Raw genomic sequence first — 13,743 nt, 5'->3', positions numbered from 1 at the left:
AAAACTTAAGAGGTACCAGAAGTTAAGAAAGGATTGCAAATAAGTAATTTGTGTAAATTAAAAATTTTTAATGCTGTTAACTTTAATATCTGTTGGTTGGTAAGGTAAAAAGATAAGGGGAAATGTGATTTCTGTGTTCAAATTAATAAGACTTCAAATGACACTACAGATGACAGTGTCTTTAGTCAGGAAAGCATTTATAGGTATCTCTCATAAACTGAAAGAGCACATCGCTTTTGGGTTTAGTATTTAACATTTGTTTGCAGTGATTTGAAACAATTTTCCCTGTGTGAGTGCAGCGGCTTGCGTGAGAGTTGGAGCAACTTTCAGGAGTTGCCTCTCTCCCTGGTGGGGTTCAGAGGTGTAACAAGTTCTCAGGCGCAGTAACCCACTGCGCATTGTGACCACAAATGATTTTTCTAAATAGTTGGTTTCTTTTTATCATCCTAAATTTAAGTCAGTTCTTCGTTCGCGAAATACCTAGTACTAAAAGTTTTAAACACTTCACCTTTGCAGTCAAACACACTCATTATTTATAATAGAAATAGTTTAAAATGAAATTGAACTGACTCGTCTCTAAACTTGTATTTATAAAATATTTTAGATGCCTAGGACCACATTTTTAAAAAGTTTTCAACACGTTTTCTAAAGTACCCTATCTCACTGAAATAAATATTGCTCAGAATTGGCACTAGGCAGCTCAGTAACACCTGAAGCAACAAACGTGGAATTTACTGTTCACAAGATACAAATCAGGAAAATATAATATGCTTTGTATAAAGGGGTTTTGTGTCTTAAATTATTAAACTACACATAATTTAAAGACATAAACTTTATATAATGCCCACATTTATAGTGTGAGAAATTTTTGTGATAATGCAGATGACATTTTAGTTTGAGTTAGAATACAAATAGAAGAAAGCCCTTTAGATAAGTAATTTTTCCTATATATTTTGAAAAAAATAGTTACTTGTCTGTTTTTTTACTGCATTCTTTTTGAAAGACAATACAAAAGTGAAGATACATAGTCCCATATATAGTGTGTGATGTTTGTGTATGTGTGTGCACAGGAGTACTGTTGCCTTAGGAGGTCAGAGGCATCAGGTACACTGGAGCTGGAGGTATAGGCCATAGACAGTCTATCCCTGGGTTATAGGGAAGGGCACACAGTTAGTGCGGACACAAGGTCAAGATCTTTTCTACTTCTGTTTAAGTTAGATGAACCTAAAATTAGTAAAGGAGAGATGAGATGGTGTCTCCTAGTCAAAGGAGGACAGTGAGAGCTGTTAGTGATGCCTTTAAAATGTAGCATTATTGTGTGAATAATCCCAGCAATTGAGAGGCTGGGGCAGTTCAAGGTCGCCTGGGCTAAGTAACAAGATTCCTCCCTTGCAGAATTTCACATAGACATTTAAAGATGAATATTCAGATTCAAATTATGTTTGTGGGTGGCTATGCTGTGTCATGATAGAACAGTGTTGAGTAAGACACTGTAGACTTTTGTTTTTGATCACTGCTCAGACTAGATGGCCTTTTTTATTTGTTTGGTTTGGTTTTAGTTTTTGTTTGTTTTTTAATTTTTATTTATTTTGTTGTCAGAGTCTAACTATGAATATCCCTGGCTGTCCTAGAACTCCCCAGGTAGACCAAACTGCCTTCATACTTACAGAGCTCTCCCTGCCTCTGCCTCCAGAGTGCTGTGATTTAAGTTAAGTGCTACCAGATCAGGCCAGACTAGAAGATTTTAAAAGTGTTTTCTGATTTTATTTGGACAGATGAAAGCTATTTTCTCTCTGTGTGTTGTTTCTTCAGACACTGACCACCATTTATTTATTTTGAGTCTGGGTTTCTTCATTGAATGGTAACTGGAGCTGTTTGGTTAGGCAGCTTCAGAGATCTATTACATTTTTTCTTTTTAAAAATATGGGTTCTGGAGATAGAACCCAGGTTCAAACAGTTTTCTGATTGAGCTGTCTCCCTGAATCATCTTTTTTTTTTTTAAATATGAAGAGTAATATCTTAAGGAAAGTTGACAAAGTAGGCAATTTGATGGATAGGATGCAAGTGGGTAGAAATGTTGAAGTGAGGGAACATTTTCATAGACAAATACCTATCTGTCTCACAGTTCATAATTTTACCCATGTTTGTTTCAGTGATTTTTAAATTAGCAAAAATAGTATTTTATTTATCTCACAGGATTATTAAAAGGAGTAAATGGACTATCATCTAAGTCATGTGAAGTCATAATGTCTCTTCAGTTTCTTTATGGAATATGCATCATGTGTCAGGGTACTATGTAGTGCTAGGGAAGTAAAGACTGTACCTTACGTTCTGGGGGAGGCCGAGGGAGGAGGGAGAGTGTAGAGGTAGAAGAGGAGGGGTTATCACAACACTCTGAGGAGTACCTAATTTCCAGTTGGAGCTTTGTCTTGGAGAGACTAGTGGGCAAGTCAAAGGGAGTAGAGGACACTTGCTCATGGTGTCAGTGACCATCAGGGATGACAGATGAGAGTGTGGCACATCTGAGAAGCCACAAATAAGTATGCATTGCTTTGGGTACATAAGAAATGAAGTTGGGAAGGGAAACTCAGAGAAGTCCATTGTGACTTTGCACATGTGTTGGAGTTTGTCTTTAAGGAGCGTTAGGAAGCTAGGCCTGCTGAGCCATGCTTTGCAATCCCAGCACTTGGGAGGGTTGCTGTGGGTTGAAGGCAAGCTTGGGTTGCAGAGGTAGCAAGATCTTGTCTCAAAACAAACATAAAGAAAATCTGCCCAAGAGAGTTCTTTAAAAAGAATACACAGAGGAGTGAGAAGAAAAGGTGTATTTTTACCAATGATGGCAATTTTTATAGTTTCTTGTAAATTGCTCCTAATTTTTATATGCCCATGAAAAAAATCTCTGAATATATACATGCTTATCTAAAATCCAAACATTTACAATTGGAAGTATGTACAATGTACAATGTAATGAATGCCTTGTTTTCTATAGAGGGTTCTTTCAAGTTTTTCTATATTCAGTACACACAAAGGCATGATATTCTTTTTTGAAAATGTTTTTAAATTACACTTATGTATATTTGGCCAACATGTATGTATGTATACATGTATATAACATGCATACTCAGGGAAGTCAGAAGAAAGCATCTGATGCCCTGGAACTGTAATTACAGATGATTGTGAATCACCATGTAGGTGCTGAGAATTGAGCTCTGGTCCAGTGGAAGAGCAACATGCACTCTTAACCACTGAGCATGTCTCGTGCTCTAGGCATGCCATTCTTTAATACCTCACCAACATGCCATTGTATAGTTGTATGATGATTTCTAACCCAGTTTGTGTAATCTGTTGACAGTTATTTGTAAGTTATTGCTTTTATGTACAGTTATCATTGAATTTGTGCATACCATTGTATACCTGGGCAAGTCTGTCTTACATTCTTGGGTTACTAAGTACACGTGTAATTTAAATTTCATAGACATTGCCAAATATTGTTATAAAAAAGTTGCTGGTTTGAAGTATAACTCCAAACAGTCAATGAAGTGTTATTTTTTTCCAAAGTTTTTGTTGGGATCTTCAAGAAGTGATGTTTTAGTGCCTGCTGTAGGCACTAGGGAAGGGTTGACAGCTCAAAGGTTGGGCAATAGGATATCTATGGCTTTTTTGTTTGGTCTATAGAGGTCTATTAATGTTTTATAGTTTCCAGTTTTTACATTTTAGAAATCTTACATTAAGAATATGAATTTATAGCTTTTAAAAAATGAGAACATTTGCTATTTTGGAGTAGCTTAGGTCCTTTATCTATAAAGTAATAAAGTATGCTGGCAATATCAGCTTACGGGGGAGTTACTTGGCTCACATGTCAGTAGTTCAGTCCATCTTTCAGGGAAGTGAAGGAAGCAGCAGTTTGCAGTGGTTGGTTACATTGCGTCTGTAGTCGGGAAGCAGAGAAGAGGTGAATCCTCTCAGTTCATTGTCCATACTTCAAACAATCCACTTAAAATTGAGATGGGCTTGTAGATCAGTTAACACAATCCAGATGATTCCTCCAGAGGCACGTCCAGAGATTGAGTTTTCAGGTGACTCTGGATACTGACAAGTTGACAATTAATACAAAGGTACTTTTCCTCATGATAACACTTTGTGGGAATTGAGTAGATATTGCCCTTTTCACGTAATAAACAGAAACTATAGTTGAACATGACTCATACTTCCTCTGGGGGGCCTCAAATTTGTCCTTTAAATATTTGTTAGACTTTAGATTGATTATTTAATAGATACTCAAATTGAATATGTCCAAAACTTAGCTATATCCATCCATAAAATCTGGTCAGTGATCCTCTTTTAGTGCTCTGCCTCAGAGTTTGCTCTTATCCTTGATCTTGACTCTCATTCCATGAAGTCTGAAAATTCTCTAGGATGTACCTTTAAACAAGACTGACTCTTAGATGTTGCACCTCAGATTTTATCTCTGTCACCTTCATCACTCCACCTACATAGTCCATAAGACTGGACAAATTATTTCTGTGCTCACAATTTTCAGTGATTCTCGTTTAATTCCGTAAGAAATCACTTGGTTACCCAGCTTAAAAGGCAAATGTGCCTTGGTGGTTGTTACTGTCCTGAGCATGTTCCCCTACTTTCATGTGTTCTTTTCCTGTGTACTGTACATGCCCAACACGTTTATCCATTCCCTTTCTCTTTCTGTGTCTTTCTGTGTCTCTGTCTCAGTCTCTGTCTGTCAGTCTGTCTGTCTCTGCCTCTCTGCCTTTCTCTGTGTGGTGTTCTTACCTATAGGTGCATGAGTACGTTCTTTGATTCTCAGATGAAAGCCTATTTCTCTTCTCCATGAGGCCGGTCCTGGCTGTCCTGTTTAAAATTGTACACTGTTCTCTAGAGGAACAGAACCAGTAGAATGAATATAGATCCAAAGGATATTTGTCATTTTGGCTTACATGATACAGTCTGGTGGTCCAGCAGTGACTAACTTCACACTGGAGAGGCCAAGAACCTGATAGCTTCTCAGTCCATGTAGCTATATGACTCGGCAGTCCCAATCTGGTGAGGAACACCTGGAGGATCCATGGAGACCCACTCATCTTTGGTCCATGTTGGGAGGCCAGTGCAGCAGTGACAGATAGCATCAGTGTAGAGGATCTTGAGGACAGGATGCGAATGCAGTCTGGCATAAAACAAAAGCTTTTTCCTCAGAGCCTCTGATATTTGGGCCACTCGTGGAAAGACTTCCCACGTACAAGGCAGAACCTCCCACTTCATAATCAGCCAGTTAACATAATTAAGAAAACCCCTCAGAGATTAACGCAGAGAAATCTTCACAATGGATGCAGAGATTGGTCTCAGTGGTGGTTCTAGAGCAGCGGTTCTCACCTTCCTAATGGTTTGACCCTTACTATAGTCTCTTATGCTGAGGTGACCCCCAACTACAACATTGTTTTTGTTGCTACTTCATAACTGCAATTTCATACTGTTATGAATTGTAATATAAACCTGTATTTTCCAGTGGTCTTAGGCAACTCCTGTGAAAGGTCATTCAGTCCCCAAAGGGATCACCACTCGCAGGTATTGACCGTCATACCTGTCTTCTCTCACCCTCCAACTGCCACATATCCTTATCCTAAACCCCTGGTAACATTGTCCTTCTTATACATTATATGACTTATGAATAGATTGGTTTCTGAACTAGAATATAAGCTTCAAGAGGTTTTGGTGATAATTTACTGTTATATCCCAGAAATAAGGGACACAGTTGGTACTCAGTAACTACTTTTACTCAGTATACAAGAAATTGTATGTCAGAATAATTTTCTTGGCAAGGGTGAGAATTTGAGATCAAGGTGATCTGGTTTTGAATTCTGTATATATCACTTTCTGGCTCTTGGATCTTGGACAGTAGAGTTGTTCTGGGTTTCTTTCTTTGTTTCTTTCTTTTCTCCCTTCTTCCTTCCTTTCTTTTCTTCCTTCTCTCCCTCCCTTCCTACCTACCTTCCTTCCTTCCTCCCTCCCTCCCTCCCTTCGCCCCCTCTTTCTTTCTCTCTCTCCCTTTCTTTCTTTCTTTCTTTCTTTCTTTCTTTCTTTCTTTCTTTCTTCCTTCCTTCCTTCCTTCCTTCCTTCCTTCCTTTCTTTCTTTCTTTCTTTCTTTCTTTCTTTCTTTCTTTCTTTCTTTCTTCTTTTCTTTCTTCTATTACAAAGACATATAGCTGTTATTAGTTGTAGGGATTAGAGAGGATAGTTATTAATGCCTTTGTATTTATAATAAACATACAAAATTAAACATTGTATTGTTCTTTACCTGTTTATAACTAGCATTGCAGTTGTGTTTTGAAGTCAGCTATTGTACAGATAAACTGAATAACTAGTTTCTATAGTTATTTGCATATATGTGTTGATAAGAACTATTTCAAGAGGCAGAGGCAGGTGGATTTCTGAGTTCGAGGCTAGCCTGGTCTACAAAGTGAGTTCCAGGACAGCCAGGGCTACACATAGAAACCCTGTCTCGAAAAACAAAACAAGAACTATTTCAATATATGCAAAAAATTAGAATTTCTGAATAATTGTTTTAAGATAAAAAAGATTCCTAATCCTTTTACTTAGTCATCAGCTGATTTATTTGTCAAGCATTACCTTTTATTTTTCATAAAATATTTCTGTGAATAATAAAGGGTTACCAGCATATTGCAGGTGAAGAAACTGAGGTATACTATAATAATTTATTATATAGCTAGTGAGTGAAAAGAAAGGTTATGAGCCCAAGCCATCTTGCTATAGATCCATGCTTGCTTCTGAAGCTCTAGATGAGTGCTCTGTTCTAGACCAGTGGTTTTCAACCTTTCTAGTGCTGCAACTTTTAAATACAAATCCTCACAGTGTAGTGATCCCAACCGTAAAATTGTTTTGCTACTTTATAACTGTAATTTTGCTACTGTTGATGAATTATAAATATCGGGTATGCAATATATATGATGTGATCTGCTGCCCTAGAGTAAACTGGCATCATCCTTTCCAGTCCCATCCTCTCCAGAACCCACTGTGAACCTGTGCTCCAGGGCATGTAGTCAGTCGGAGTTTGTATTTGTTGTTTCACATCTGCAGCACTTTGAGAAATAAAAGTTGTTTTTGTAAAACAGTGCAACCTATGTCAACACTGTGAGCACCTAAAAGATAAATCTACAGCCATTCTAATATGTATCATGGCATTTATTTGATCATTATGAATATTTTTAGTAGCCCTTTTACATACAGTGTTAGTCCACCTTGAAAAAAAAGAAGTCTTGCGAGAACTTGTGTTGGCAAGTTTAAATGAATAATGTGTGAAGAAATGAAGTTGTCAAAGTTATATAGGAAGAAAGGCTAAATTTGAGGTGTACTGGCTTAAAATTTTTATTTCTTCCATCTAAAAATACTAACTAGGCACAACTCTGCTTAGCTTCTAAGATTACACAAGATTGGACATGGTCAGGTGGTATGGCCAAGGACTAAATGGAATTCTAACAATGCTATACCACAGTGGTATACCATTTTATAATTAGGAGGATTATATTTGCCGCCAAGACATTTTTCAGTGTACTCTCCATAATATGAATTTAAAATTTTTGTAATTATTCATAATAATGCTATGTGAGAGATGACTACAGTGTTGATCATTAGGAAATACAAATATGGTAATTTTAGAAATTAAAATAGAGTAGGGAGTTAAGTCAGTTGAAAAAGTACTTGTCATGTAGGTATAAGAACCTAAGTTTGATCCAAGTTTAAAGAAAAAACAAAAACAAAAAACTGGACATGGTAGCATGTACTTGTAATTCCAGCACCAGAGGAGTTACACCCCAGGTTGATTATTGGCTTCCATATGCATACATATGTGTGAGCATACTCAGCACTGCACATGAAATCATACACATAAATATATACATTCCATATAGGATGCTGAAGAGTGCTCCTAGTCATCCAGCTAATAAAAGTCTCTTAAGCTGATGAAAACTGGATGTGGTCACATTAGCTGCTGCTGCTTCTCAGATGCCTGGTAATTATGTGTTTCTATTAATTTCTAGTAGGTACAGATGAGCAGATATGAAGGCTTTGTTCTGTAAATTGTTGAAACTCTTGAAGATTGCTGAGAACATGAAGGTCATGTGTATCTGACAAGTGTGTTATTTGTACTCACATACAGTTGGCCCATATGACAGAAGTATTTAAAACCCTGGCTGTGTAGATTGGTGGTGACATTGGATTCATTGATGAAAGTGTATTTTGTATTTTTAGTGGGTTTCTTTTTACCTGACTCTCACTTCTGATTTCTCATTCTTTCTTTATTCTGTTCTCCTTTTCCTCCCTTTCTCCTACTTAGATTATCTAAAGGCACTGCTTAATAGAAGAGTAGCTTGAAAAACAATTGTCCAGTTTCTGTGGTAGTGGAGCTGGAAACTGCTTTGGCAGACCTTAAAGGTATGATTAGTCACCATACCTGTCAGCCACAACTCTGGCTTCATGCAAGCCAAAGAAATGCTCCCCAGACTCCGAGAGCTGTGCTATGAGCTTACAGTTATTTGACTTTGTTTTAGGAATTGCAACCATGAATGAAGAAAACACTGATGGTACAAATGGATGCAGTAAAGTGCGCACTGGCACTCAGAATGAAGCCGCATTGCTGGCTCTCATGGAAAAGACTGGCTACAACATGGTCCAAGAAAATGGGCAAAGGAAATTTGGTGGTCCTCCTCCAGGTGGGGTTTTGCTTATACACATTTAAATTAAGTTTTTAATGTAGTCATTTAGATGAGGTGTAATCCCCACAAGCACCCCAACCAGTTTCAGCCGTAATTTATGATTTTGAAACATTTTATTTAAAATGTTGCTCTTGTTTAAGAAGTGGTTGAGAAATAACTTGGTTTGGATTGACAACTAAATCATGATTCAGAGCATTGGGGAAAGTATGCTCAAGGCATTGGGGAAAAGTGTGCTCAAGACATTACAGACAAGTCATGTGGGGAGGAATTTGAAGGAGCAGTAAGTAGAGGCATAGCACTTCTCTAGCCAGATTCCAGTAGGCCTAGTGCCTCCCCATTCTGAGACTGCACTCCCTTTGCTCAGCCTCTCACAGTGATTCCACAGAACTCTGCCTTTAGTGTCCTCAGCTGCTGCGTCCCTTGCCACTGCTCTCCTCCATGCAGTACACTTTAAGCAGGCAGACATCTGTATTGTCGTTTTTCTCTTAATTTCTCCTCTCCCTGATAATCATTGTACTTAACTTTTTGTTTCACTTAGGTCATTGCATAAACTTTGTGTTCAGAGATTTACCTATTTTATTAATAGCATCACCTCTTGTATAGCTTTATTTTTCTCACAGAATTTTATCATTTATATTGTCTTGTAAAGTTTTGTTACAGTAAGTTTCAGAAGGGAAGGAACTTCATTTATTTTTGTACTTCAATACATATATTACTGTTTGTAAACAATTTGTTGAGTGAGCAAGTGATTCAGTTATGAATATAGCTTTGTAGAATTTATTTTTAGTTGTGTTTATCTTTATTTTTCAGGTTGGGAAGGTCCACCTCCCCCTAGAGGTTGTGAAGTTTTTGTTGGAAAAATACCTCGTGATATGTATGAAGATGAACTGGTTCCTGTATTTGAAAGAGCTGGGAAGATATATGAATTTAGACTGATGATGGAATTTAGTGGTGAAAATAGAGGTTATGCTTTTGTGATGTATACTACTAAAGAAGAAGCCCAATTAGCCATCCGGATTCTTAACAATTATGAAATTCGACCAGGGAAGTTTATTGGTGTGTGTGTAAGCTTGGATAATTGCAGATTATTTATTGGAGCAATTCCCAAAGAAAAGAAAAAGGAAGAAATTTTGGATGAAATGAAGAAAGTTACCGAAGGTGTTGTGGATGTGATTGTTTATCCAAGTGCAACTGACAAAACCAAGAACCGTGGGTTTGCCTTTGTTGAGTATGAGTCCCACAGAGCTGCTGCTATGGCCAGGAGAAAGCTGATTCCAGGTAAGATAGACCTTTCAAAGGTTACTTTACATATTAATCCCATTATAAATTGGAAAAAAGCATCAGTAAAATTTAGAACATTATTAGCAAGCTATATAATGCCACATGAAGAGGAATAAAGAATTGTTTTATTGAGGAAGTAAATTAAGTGACTGAGGTACAAGAAATTGTTCCTGCAAAATGAGTTACATTTGCTAATTCCTGAACATGTCTACACTTTAACTGACACTTTAATGTGTACATAACTTGGTTAATTATGTTTAATAAAAATCCAGAGAGCACTATTTAATTATTAAATATTTAAAGTCTTCTTTTACCAACTCTTAACGTCCATCATAAGTTCTGTCATTAGGTTTGCTTTCATAAAAACTTTGGTGTGAATAGGCACAGATGGTTATTCAGATTATTGAAATGTTTTTGAGTTCCTGTTTACTTGGACAAACTATTATATGTCACTCTTTAGACGTGGCATTCTTTGCTCTAGTTACCTTCAAATTAATTCATGCATTTTTTTCAGGAACATTTCAACTCTGGGGCCACACCATTCAGGTAGATTGGGCTGATCCAGAGAAAGAAGTTGATGAGGAAACCATGCAAAGAGTTAAAGTTCTGTATGTAAGAAATCTAATGATCTCAACTACAGAGGAGACAATTAAAGCAGAGTTCAGTAAATTCAAGCCTGGCGCAGTGGAGCGAGTGAAGAAACTGAGAGATTATGCCTTTGTTCACTTTTTCCACCGAGAAGATGCAGTGGCTGCCATGTCTGTGATGAATGGAAAGTGCATTGATGGAGCCAGTATTGAGGTAACCCTGGCAAAGCCAGTAAATAAGGAAAATACTTGGCGACAGCATCTTAATGGCCAGATCAGCCCCAATTCTGAAAACCTACTTGTATATGCTAACAAGGAAGAGAGTCACTCCAAAAGTCTAGGCAAGCCACCAACTCTCCCCACTCGTCTCAATGGTCAGCATAGTCCAAGCCCCCCTGAGATTGAAAGATGTACTTACCCTTTTTTTCCTGGAACAAAGCTGACCCCAATTAGTATGTATTCTTTAAAATCCAATCATTTTAATTCTGCAGTGATGCATTTGGATTATTACTGCAACAAAAATAATTGGGCACCACCAGAATATTATTTATATTCAACAACCAGTCAGGATGGGAAAGTACTCTTGGTGTACAAGATAGTTATCCCTGCAATCGCAAATGGATCTCAGAGTTACTTCATGCCAGATAAACTCTGCACAACGCTGGAGGATGCAAAGGAGCTGGCAGCTCAGTTTACACTGCTTCATTTGGGTAAGTTTAGAAGTACTTGACGTGTTGACATTAGAGAATACTGTGGTAGATATACAGTCCTTGATTTGAACTCTGAACATTAGTGGTGAGTCTTCAAATTTTATCTCAGTTCTCTGAGACCAGAGCAGGAGGACCACAAGTTCAAAACTCTAATGTTTCTGTGACTTGGCTTCTGTATAATTTTTCTACAGATTGCTTTTTAAGTACTACTAACTTAGAGGAAAGTTTAGTTTGGTTATAAAGTTTAGACTCTGTTTCATTATTTTATTATTTCTTAATGGCTAATCCTCATTTAATAAAATTCTGATATATGTTACAGAATTTGTTATTTTACAAATTTTAATTAAGGACACTTTTTAATTCTTATTCTTTGGTGAAGTCTACACAATGAATTTTTGGTGGGAAAGGTTAGAGATTCATAAAAATCACAGATGTTTCATGTGGGTCATGTGTAGACATACCTTTATGCTCACCAATCTGGAAATTTGTAGTTATGACTCATGAAAGGCAAAAAGCATCATTAAGAGATATTGATGACAATTTTCTTCAAATTTCATGTTTTTAAACAACTGCATTTTCGTACATGTTGGTGGGATGACTTGAGAATTAGGATATATAAAATATGCTTGCTTGATACTCTAAGGAAAAAGGCATTATAACCCTTTAGTGTTGTCCTAATTATTGTTATGTTTATAGCATATTTTTAGATGGACAAGGGTTTACCCATCCAGTTGCCACATAAGGATAAGATTTCCAGTGGAGTCATGGGGTCAGAAGCTCTTTAATCACCTTTAACTCCCCTCTGGAGAGATTTTTAAATTTAGTCCTAGGGCTATATTTCACTATTATTGGTCTGAGAAAAGGTAGAGTATTCCTAATTTGTTTTGTTTAGTGATAAAATTAGCTGTGTGTCTTAATTATGGTTTCTATTGCTCTGATCAAATATCATGACCAAAAGCAACCTGAAGAGGAAAGGGTTTACACTTCCACTTCCACAATGCAGTCTGTCATCAAAGGAAGTCAGTAGAGGAACTCAAGAAGGAACCTGAAGGCCAGAGGACTTGAAGGAATGGTGTTTATTGGCTCTGTCCACATGGCCTGTTCAGTCAGCTTTCTTATAGCACCTCGGGTTGCCAGCCTAGGGGTGGCACCATCCACAGTTAGGCGAGCCCTCTCACGGCAATCATAGATTAAGAAAATGTACCATAATCTTGCTCACAGCCCAGTGTGGTGGGGCAGTTTCTCAGCTGAGAGACCGTTTTCCCTAATGAGTCTAGCTTCTGTCAAGTTGACATAGAATTAGCCAGTGCTCTGGCAGATGTCTAACCTGTCACATTTGACACAGTATTGTCATAAATGACATTCACATTTGAGAGCTGCACAATTGAGGTTAAACATTTTCAAAACAGTTCAACGTTGAGTCCATTCACAGTTTTATGTTTGGCTATATTCATAGTGACCCTGGTGTATATGCATTCCACAGGCCACACATTAGACACCTGCTAAAGTGTGCATGTAGATTGTTTAAATCACTTATTTTGGATTTTATTAGTGTTGTATCAGAACTTTTAGTATTTTATGTATTTTTTTGTTTCTGTTCAGGGAGAAGATTTAATAGAATATGATTAGTATCTATTTTAAAAATTGGGTTGAGATATAGATTTCGCAGATGAATGGCTCTGTGTTAAATTTTCAGGCTTTCAAAAAATATATTGTAAACCCTAGAGCTTATTAGGGCACAGTAACCGAGTCTGAGGGGGGTAAGTAGGGAACTCAGTACAGCAGTACTTACTGTTCGTGACTAGAGTCTCAAAGGAGGCTGCTGACAAGGCTGTTCAGGCAAGCAAGGGACAGGAGAGAATGGAAGTGGAAAATGTAGATCAGGAATCTCGGAGGCCTTGGTCAGAAAGCACATGTGAAAGCAGGGTCAAGAAATGTGTGTAGACAGGAGAGTTGTGTACCTTGTGGAAGTTAGGTACCAGTGTTCTTGCTTGTTCCTTCCTTTACTACTGTTGGATCCTTAATGGCCATTCTTACAGGGCTGGGCCTTCCTGTGTAGCACAGCTTTCCCTTAGGTAAAAAGTGAAGGGTTTTATGCCACAGTTGAAGCTGGTTGGTGGCACTGATGTGTTCTAGAAGGTGATAGTGGGTGCAGTGTGCCTCATACTCTTCTCAGTCTACCAAGCACTAGACTGCTTTCTTGAGGTTTGAGAGGTTATTACTGATTCTTAAGAGTGACTCAGGTAGTGTTTTTAATATATTAATGCATTTTTGGCTTTATTTTTAAAAAGCACTTCAGAAATTTAATTTTTTAGATAGAATGAGTTATTTAAAGATATTTTCTTTGGTTATATTAATTTTCTTGAAATTTGTTTTGATATTCCTTTAACCTTATCAATTTGGTGTTTTGTTTTTTTTTCAGTC

General features: G+C 37.4%; 1 protein-coding gene across 7 annotated transcripts in view; it reads left to right on the top strand.

The window, feature by feature from the left end:
• The window catches only part of Rbm46 (RNA binding motif protein 46), a 39,992-nt gene that overhangs the window by 1,289 nt on the left and 24,960 nt on the right, over window positions 1-13,743 (top strand). For 5 of the 7 annotated variants that reach the window (XM_030252743.1, XM_006501850.3, NM_001277170.1 and 2 more), the window contains exons 2-4: window positions 8,577-8,738; window positions 9,552-10,019; window positions 10,537-11,319. In XM_030252743.1, coding sequence (XP_030108603.1) covers window positions 8,588-8,738; window positions 9,552-10,019; window positions 10,537-11,319 — 1,402 coding nt within the window. In that variant the 5' untranslated portion in view covers window positions 8,577-8,587. Of the gene's footprint in view, window positions 1-5,518; window positions 5,578-8,362; window positions 8,461-8,576; window positions 8,739-9,551; window positions 10,020-10,536; window positions 11,320-13,743 lie in introns of all 7 variants that reach the window. The other 2 variants (XM_011240188.2, XM_006501851.2) reach the window with 2 other exon arrangements.

This window comes from Mus musculus, chromosome 3, assembly GCF_000001635.26.
Source record: "Mus musculus strain C57BL/6J chromosome 3, GRCm38.p6 C57BL/6J".
Lineage (NCBI taxonomy): Eukaryota > Metazoa > Chordata > Mammalia > Rodentia > Muridae > Mus > Mus musculus.
The sequence above is the reverse complement of the archived record's forward strand: the minus strand, read 5'-3'. Positions and strand labels throughout refer to the sequence as shown.